This window comes from Nicotiana tabacum, chromosome 20 (genome assembly GCF_000715075.1).
Source record: "Nicotiana tabacum cultivar K326 chromosome 20, ASM71507v2, whole genome shotgun sequence".
Taxonomy (NCBI): Eukaryota; Viridiplantae; Streptophyta; class Magnoliopsida; order Solanales; family Solanaceae; genus Nicotiana; species Nicotiana tabacum.
Window position 1 is genome coordinate 50,206,582 of NC_134099.1, and position 9,469 is coordinate 50,216,050.

Below are 9,469 nucleotides of genomic sequence, written 5' to 3' on the forward strand. Positions count from 1 at the left end.
AAGGTTTTAAGGGCAATTTTGAATTCTTTAAGGCTGCCCTAGTAGCTTGCCTATAAAGGAATTGTTACTTAGAACTCAAGGCAGATTTGGAAGGGCTAAAAAATACAAAAAAAAAAGAGAAACGGCTAAAAGAGAGACAAAAACTACTGTTCCATTGAAATTCATTTGGTGATTTTGAAGTTTTTTCAAGTTCTGAATCAAATCTCTGGTTTATTTGAGTTGAAAATGGTTTAAGCATTCCTGTGGTTAGCATATGAGGTTCTTTTAAAGCTCCTGGGGTTGTTTTGAGTTTTAAACTTGGGCATTCAAGTTTGGTTTGAGCTGATTTCTGATGCTGACTTCTTGCTGATGTTCTACTGATTTCTTCCTCTTTTCTTTGCTCTAACTGCACCAGTTACTCTTCTGAAACCATGTTGGAAATGAAGCATGTTTGAGTTTCATATAAAGATTTGTAAACCGAGCTGAAGTTGAATGAAAAGCATTAGTCCCTGTTGTTGGTTACTGTTTGATTTTGCCATATTCTTATTCATGTTTTAGTCTAGCTTAGTGTGAATACTCCATTTCCTGATATACATTTGGTTTTAAGTGCTGGATTTGGACCTTGTGTGAATACAGCTGATTCAAGAGTGTTTTGGACTTGGTAGAATATATATTAATTAAGGACTATGATTCCTAGTTTAACTAGTTAAGGCTGGCTGATTTGGATGTGTGTTTCATAGCTTTGGTAAATTCTAAGTTCAGATTCTTTATGTTGTTGGTCTAGAAAGCTTGATTTAGGCTTATTTCTCACTGATTATTTTAGATTTACTCCTATATCGCTTGAAATACAGTACAGGGGTTTTAGAGTTGTCATTTTGCTCATGTAAACCTTGAATCTTAAAAAACTTTCGAATGGGATTTGAGTCTGATTTTTGACTTGAAATTTTCAGATTTGGTTTAACTCTTCATATTTAATTTGCTTGGGCACGTGTCGATGTCGTGTGGTCTATTTAAATGTGCTATATTTGAATCAGAATTTAATACGAGTTGGGGGCCTTTGAGTTTTGTTGTTAATTGGTGAATAATTTGTGTAAAGGTCTGTTGTTGCAATTGGGATTGTATCTTCACCTTAGAACCTATGTAGCATTAAAATGTGCTTTGCATTTGGCATTTTAATGCTAACTTATTGATTATTAAATTTTAGCTTAAGCTTTGGCATAACATAAGTAGAAATCTTCCATGTCTATTAATTAACTAATCACGCTCTTTTAATTAGATTCAAGGTGCGTCGTGCCAAACAAAATGACAAATCGCACGACCCCCGCTTAATTAAATTTTTTTCAATCCTTAGAATCCGAGGCGTGCCACTTAGCTAATTTTCAATGGCCCTCGCAAAGTTGCAACGCGAAATTGCTTTAGGTGCGTTAGTTTATAATTTTACCTTCCTAAACTCGGGTGTGCATTCATGTGACCCAAATCAAATCCCAAAACATTGAATTCGGATTGCGGGTGCATTTCATGTGGCGCGATCCAAAGACATGTTTTAGACAACGTTCAATCTACTTCAAAAATGGAATAAAAGCGGTTAAGAGTTAAAATTTGCACATAGGTTCATAATTGTTTAAAATCAGATAATTAAGTTGAATATAACAATTGAGCGACCGTGCTAGAATCACGGAACTCGGGAATGCCTAACACCTTCTCCCCGGTTAATAGAATTCCTTACCCGAATTTCTGGTTCGTGGACTGTAATACAGAGTCAACCTTTTCCTCGACTCGAGATTTGAACCGGTGACTTGGGACACCATAAATTATCCCAAGTGGTGACTTTGAATCTTTAATTGCAATAATCCCGTTTTGATTGTCCTTTAATTGGAAAAACTCCCTTATACTATACCCTTCCGGGGGTGTAGGTAAAAAGGAGGTGTGACATGTGGCATTACAACCTATCATGATATATGTTATGGAACATTTCATTTGCTTTCATCAAGTAGAGGATCTACTGGTATTTCATAAATTTGCAGAAGGCTCTCCCTTGTGTAATAAGGAGAACAATAATTTTCATAAGACTCGTTCATGTGGACCAGTAAGTTCATCAAGCTGAAATTATCCACAACTACATCTCTTATTTTGAAGGCAAACAATGAAGCGTTTCACACTATCTATCATACTATGGATGTAATTTGTTGAAGCCCTCGCCTACAATTTCATTACAAACATACAACAAGTTGTTAGCACTAGATAAAAGACAAAATAACTACAATTGTACAACAACATAACTATAATTATCAGTATATATTTAGTTTGATGAAATCAATGATCTGATGTTATGGATCATAACTTACTCTCATCTTCTGCGATAATGTCATGTTGTCATCCAACTCTTTGTTGTATTTTTTTCTAAGGTATGTGAATGTACCATTTGCATTCAATAACTTTTTATTAGTCCAACGTTCAAGAAGAGTCATCATGTACTCTAATAGTTGAACTACAGGCAGCTCTCTTGCATTTTTGGTTACCGCATTCAAAGACTCTACAATGCTTTATGTCATCATTCATGTTCTGTTCACCGTAGCATGTGCCCGAGACCATCTGTGATAACCTATATCGTATAGGTATGCTTTAACACGTGTGTTGATCTCTTCAATCTTTGACATTCTTTGATTAAATTCATCAAGCGTGTATGATCGTGCCATGGCAAAGTACAATTCGCTTAGTATTGGATGATCTTTCTTGAAATTTGACCTTATATTTGTCCAAATATGCCACATGCAAGCATAATGTGGCATGCCGGTATAAACAGTAAATGTTGCCTTCAATATACTCTCATTCCAATCCGAAATAACACACATATTTGGTTTTTCACCATATGCATGTTTGAATTGCTCAAAAAAATCACCTTCATGATGCGTCATTTTCTTAATCAACAACGCATATGCTAGTGGTAATATGCTATCTATCACATAGGTAGCAAAAACAAATTTAATTTCAGTAATAAAACTTGAAAATATCAAAAATACAGTTTCAGAAACAACTTTATTACAATATTTTTACAATTAATCTACATTACCTGTTGCATCCATTGTGCTAGCTGTTAGCATGATTCCCCTATATGCCGACTTCAAGAAGGTGCCATCGACTACTACAACTAGACTACAATGCTCCTAATCCTTGATGGACGTACTAAGGGCAACAAATTCATACAAGAAACTATCATTTTCTACCTTCTGCAATTTCACTACCTATCCTGAATAAGTCTTCTCTAAAATATACAAGTAATACGGCAATCGACGTAGGAATCAATAGGATGACCTCTCAAAAATTCCAAAGCCTTTTCATTTACTCTCCAAGCTTGCATGTATGTTAAGTTCATACTATTTACATGTCAGTTTGTATGTCTTTTGGTGTGTATATTGTCTTAGGATCCACATATTTTGGCATGACCATGCTGCCAACTACCATGACAGTAGCTTTGCGTTGTATATATATGTTGTCCATCAAAGAGCATGTGTGCAAGCTGTTAAATTTTTTAACCTTGAACAATGTTGATTTATTTATGCCTGTGGACTTGAAGTGCCACGTACAATTATCACCAACACATACGTGGCAGTAGCTTCAGAATAAAAATAATGATAAAAATGTCATACAAATTGTAGTTACCAAGAAATTGGGATGTTTATGCATAACAAATTGTTCTAAATAATTTATATACAATTTATATACATAAAAATTATAACTTATACACAATATGATTTTGACAAATAGAATGTTCTTATCTTCTTCCACTAGACCTTTTCACCCTAAATTGAAACTTATTCATGACAGCATATTGTTTCACTGCACTGATAATTGTTTGCTTGTCTTGATAAACTTGACCTACTTTTTACTTTTGGCGTATGTTCTGTTATGATGATACTTTTATATTCCACAATTGCAGGGGATGTTGGCATATCAATCAACTTCACTGTTCGTGATACTTCTCCAAATGTGTTACAATTGCTTGACGATTGTACCGCGTTAGTATTACGACAATCACAAATACTTGCACCCAATTAAAAGTATAGTAATTCAGACCTCTGTATATTCGGGTGTTCAGTATTTGACAGAAATTAAATTTGCATTATACTTGTATATACTTTGTTCTGTGATCACATTTTGCTTTTTTCAAACCTTAATTACTATGTAACAGTTACACTTCAATTATTTTTTAGAGACATAACAGTTGAACTACATTTGTTATGTAGTACAATTATAGATAATTTATAGTAAAATTGTAGAACAATTAAAATTGAAAAACATGCAAAAACAGAGCAAGCTTGCAATTGTGCTCGCATTCGACATACTATATTCCAAATCGAAATCCCTTACTGTTATACACAACGAATACATTCCTGAGTTTTTATTTTCCTTTTTCGTCTCCACATACACTCGAACTCCCATATCGTTCCGAATTTTCATTGGAGGATAATGTTCGTTGACAATGTATTTGATCTCGATGATTTTTACAGAAGTATCGATCATTAGATGCTCTGCAATTGCGGCATTCAATTGACTATAATTTGAATCTTCATTGACTATAATTCCATCAACATCAAAATCTATGTATCTCCCAAAGATATCCCACCGACCATTTAGCTGAAATATTATTGCCAATTTTGACATTATATCGCCAAATTCAATTCAATTGTAGAGAAAACAATTATGCAATCCTATGAAAACTTTAGAATGTAGCTAAATGTTCATAGCTGATTCTCAATACTTCACGTTAATCTGGAATTGTGTTCTTCAGAAGCTTTTTTTTGTTGTTGCCTTGTTTATGGAAATCAGAGGAAATATGCGTAAAAGAAGGATTCTGCAGATATGTTGCCATGTTTATGGTGTGATGATTGCGTCTAAATTTTGTAACTGAAATATACGCTGTCCCAAAATCGCGCTTCTAAAACAGGACTCTACTGAAGAAAGGAGTCTATTTTAAACGAATGTACTATATTTTTTGTAGCTAAAACATGTTTAGGTAGGTTAAATTTCAAAAGTGGGATAATTTTGGTAATAAGGTTTCATAGTGTATAAGAAAGAAAAAATGCAAAGGTGAAAAAGCGGAGCAGTTTGATATCTCAAAGCTCCATGGTTGCGGGAATAAACTATACTACCATTTTGAAAGAAAACCTTGCAACCAAATTCAATTTAGCTATGTTAAAGATAATAAAGCCAGTATTTGTGGGTTTAAGAACCATATGAAATTGGAAGATGTCTCTTTATTGGCATGATATAATTTCAGAAGTAGATTGGTCCTACAACAACTTAGAGACTAAATTCATACGAGAAAGATGGATGTTTGTTCTTGAGATATTAAGTGGGCGTTTGGACATAAGAATTGTAAAATTCAAAAAATAAGTGAAATTTTTTTTCAATTAAAAACGATATTTGAAAATTAGAGTTGTGTTTGGACATGAATATAATTTTGGGTTGTTTTTGAAGCTTTGTGAGTGAAAATTTTGAAAAACGGCTTTTTGAAGTTTTTTAAATTTTCTAAAAATTCCAAAATTCATCTTCGAGTGAAAATTGGAAATTTTATGACCAAATACAGATTTTGAAAAAAAGTGAAATTTTTTCGAAAAAAAGTAATTTTTTTTATGTCCAAACGGGCACTAATACACTGATCTTGAAACTTGCATGATTCACTATGCTACTTGAATATTGAAGATGGAACAAATTTTTCATGAAAATATGATACATTTAGTTTCGACAGAAAATTTAACTGTAGAATATGAGGGCAGCCTCACTCTTAAACTAAATGGGGCTAGTGAGAATTTCAACTAACAAATTACATTACATTAGCAAGAACAATAACAGTTATAGTACTTCCTCCGGTCCATAATAAGTGACCTTTTGACCTTTTTATTTTGGTCCAAAATAAGTGTCTTTTTTACCTAATCAAGAAGAAATTAATTTTATTTTTCAAAATTTGTCCTTATTTACATATTTCAATGTGTCAAGCTAAGGTAACAATTATATAAGGGTAATTTAGTGAATACATCTTTTTTCTTTAAGAGTTTATATTTTCTTAAGGGGTGTGTCAAAGACTAAAAAGTCACTTATTATAGACGGAAGAGAGTAACAAATTAGAAAGGGGCAACACTTGTAACTACCAATTGTTAAGGTGGAAACTTTGAACTTAGAGATTGTCCCCGTAGCTTCATTGCTCATGAGTAATATGCCATGTAAACTTGCACACCTCAATATATAATGGCTCTGGTTTTTCGTACTTTTTGTCAAAACATATATAGTTGAAGCAATTTACCTAACAAACACTTAGAGAAACAAAATAACCATGCAAAGTCAGGAAAAATACACACATCGATCGCACTAGAGTTCTTTAGAATGGAGAACTAAGCTTAAACAGAAATTTGTGTAACTCAACAATACAATACAATAAACGATGCAATACAATACCAGCTTTCACTTTCCTGCTTGAAAACTCAAATATTTGGAGTTCCATCAATTGGTGTAGGTGCAGATTCCACTTTTTTACCTCTTTCACTTTTACTATTACCAGCAAATTTCATGCTTGCCTGGTGAAAACCATTCTCTTTCTCAGTTAAACTCCACTCTTTCATGTAGTAATCTTCCTCTGTCAACCCTTTAGATGAGGGACCATAGCACATTCCACCCCATTGTGGGAAGTATATAAACATAATGGGGAGGGTGCAACATATAATCATGATACCCATGTATGTAATCCCTGTTTCTGTTGAATATCTTGTTCCTCTAAAGAAAATTACTTGTGTTAGTACTGCTCCAACATTTCCTCCTCCTCCTGTCATTCCCGAAATTATGCCCAGTGATCTATTTAAAGCAAACAAACATCCAAGGATTAGACTTTAAACAAGTGACGAGATGTGTTCTTTACAAGGATATATTGACAGTGTGACAAGAAGCAGGTTACTTACTATTTACTTGAGGTTACTACTTAATTATTATATAGAGTTTTCAATAATCTGATTGTGTAAATATTTTTCACAACCGTCAGTTATAGAATTTGAACTCTTTCTTATATAGTCTCTAGCACCTCGTGAATGAGAACCGACCCGTTGATTTGGCCACCATAGAGGTTAGCATCTAGGATCTCGAACTAAAAGGATGGCCTGAGACGGGTCCTCTTAATTAAAAGAGGTTTCGCGTCAGGCCCATAATCGAACCAAGGACTCGAAGGTTAATGGGTCAGTCCTGAATCGAACCGGCCCCTTTGTCAGGTTTAAATAAAATAAACCTTGAGTAGTAATAATAAAACCAGGTGGAATACATACCTTCTTGAAACAAATGGAACTGCCCCGAAAGTGAGGCCGCAGGCAGCTTGACAAAACACTGAAAACACAAGCATCGCAACGATAGAAGCACTTAAAGATTCTACTTTCCCTAAAAGAACACATAACAAGCCTCCTATAGTTTGCACAATCCATAGTGCCCGAAGCCTTCCCCTCATTCCGAACCTTTTCGCCACAATATCAGACAATATCCCTCCTCCAGGCCTGGAAAATAAATTCGCTAACCCGAAACTGGCTGCAATGATTCCAGCTGTGTGAAGATTCACATGGAACCTGTCAAAAAAATACTGTGCAATTATGTTGTCCACAGTAAGTTCAACCCCAAAACAATAGCCGTAGGTCAATGCCAAGATCCATCCTCTATAATTGGTAACTGCATGATACAAAACATCTGACATATTATCTTTATGCTTTTCTCCTGATTTATGAAGCTGTGCATAATTCCCATCAGGCATATCTTGGCCTAAAAAGAAAACAGCATATGCTGATAAAGCCTGAAACATGGCAGGTATAAGAAATGCAATTCTCCAAGCAGTAAACTCAGTTGCACCAATTTTATGTATTAGTGAAAAGACTAAAGGCATAATTAGCTGTGTAGCTCCGCCGCCAAGATTTCCCCAGCCTCCGGCTATGCCATTGGCCGTGCCAACTACCTTAGCAGAGAACATCGAGCTCATCCAGAATTGGGTCGAGACAAAAGTAGCTAGTGAAAAGCCCGTGAAGAAACGAACAAGAAGGAAGGAAATCGCCGAATTGGAAATTGCAGTTAAGAAAACTGCTGGTGCAGTTAAGAGAATAAGTGCAGATGAAGCAAGTCTTGGACCAAATAAGTCACAAGCTGTTCCCATAGCAATTCTTGCAAAGACTGCACCAGAAACAGCTGCAATCCCAGCATTTCCAATGTCAGTGGCTGTGAGATCAAGATTGTCACGGATTATGGGGAGAAGTGGCGGAGCAGCAAATGTGGAAACAAAACAAGAGAAGAAAGAAATCCAAGAAAGATGAAATGATCGCATGTGAGGAGCTGAAGCAGAGTACACTCTGAATTCAGTGGCCTTGTGTTCTGAGTCAACTGGTAGAGCAAACTTTCTGTCAGCATTAGATTCCGACTCCATGTTTTCCATAGTGCTTGCTTGGAACTGTGAAAATCTGAGGAAAATAAACTTCAAAAGGGGTAAGAAGAAACAACTCTCAACAGTCTTTATTAGTTATTTCTCTACATTCAAAGTATGCAACCACTAATGCCATTGGCTGGCTTAAATAGTGTCAAAAGTCATATATAACGTGTGCCAATTTTCTTACCGTCTTTATTTCCTATTGGATTATTTTGCCAAGAGAAAGGGGTTGGAGTACTATACTTGTAGGGTTGGCGAGAATAAAATTATGTTAGAAATTTTAGTACGTAACTAAATTGTACTAATATTGAGATCATTTAGTACCTCTGATTTATTTGGTTTACTGCATTAGTAATAAGATATACGTATAAAGCATTTATTTGGTTTTAAACTAAATTAACTTTGATAATGTTTTGTTTCTAATATTAACCTTGATTTTCCTTTAAAAGGCTTTGGTAGAAGGACAATTTTATCATTTTACTTGTTTTATTCCGGTATAGCTAATCCCTGAATTGTTATCCCTCGTTAGATGTGGTATAAAAATTATGCTGATATTACTTATATTGAACATTAAAATATATTTTAACTGTGAATAATTCATTTTCTCAGTAAGCAAACGAGTTCTGAAAACCTTATAGAATGAGGTAGTTTTCAAACTGTCTTTTTTTTTCTACTTTGATTAATCTACCAATAAAAAGGAGTTCAAATCTGAATTTTGTACTATACTTTTAGGGTGGTGTAGAAAAATAAAAAAAAAATAAAAAATTAAAAAAAATAAACAAAAAAAGTAAAAAAAATTGAGGGTTTTTGCCGGGGGTAGGGGGTTAGGGCGGGTGGGTGGTGCAGAAATACAAAAAAAAATTGAAAATATTAAAAAAAAAAAAAAGGTAAAAATTAATTTTTGAGGGGGTTTGGGGGGGATAGGGGTAGGGTGGGTGGTGCAGAAAAATAAAAGAACAGAAAATTAAAAATACAAAAAAAAAAGTGAAATTGGGGTGATTAAGTAAATTTCTAGATAAATTGGACTGAGATTCTTTGTTTTGCGTGAGT

General features: G+C 34.4%; 1 protein-coding gene across 1 annotated transcript; it reads right to left on the minus strand.

Annotated features, from left to right (window-relative positions):
• Window positions 1–6,235: 6,235 nt before the first annotated feature.
• On the minus strand, window positions 6,236–8,551 carry LOC107796634 (high affinity nitrate transporter 2.5-like). The gene is made up of 2 exons (XM_016619426.2): window positions 7,287–8,551; window positions 6,236–6,825 (listed from the first exon to the last, which is right to left on the minus strand). The coding sequence occupies exons 1-2, from the start codon at window positions 8,426–8,428 to the stop codon at window positions 6,459–6,461; spliced, it is 1,509 nt and encodes a 502-aa protein (XP_016474912.1). The 5' UTR covers window positions 8,429–8,551; the 3' UTR covers window positions 6,236–6,458.
• Window positions 8,552–9,469: the final 918 nt, after the last annotated feature.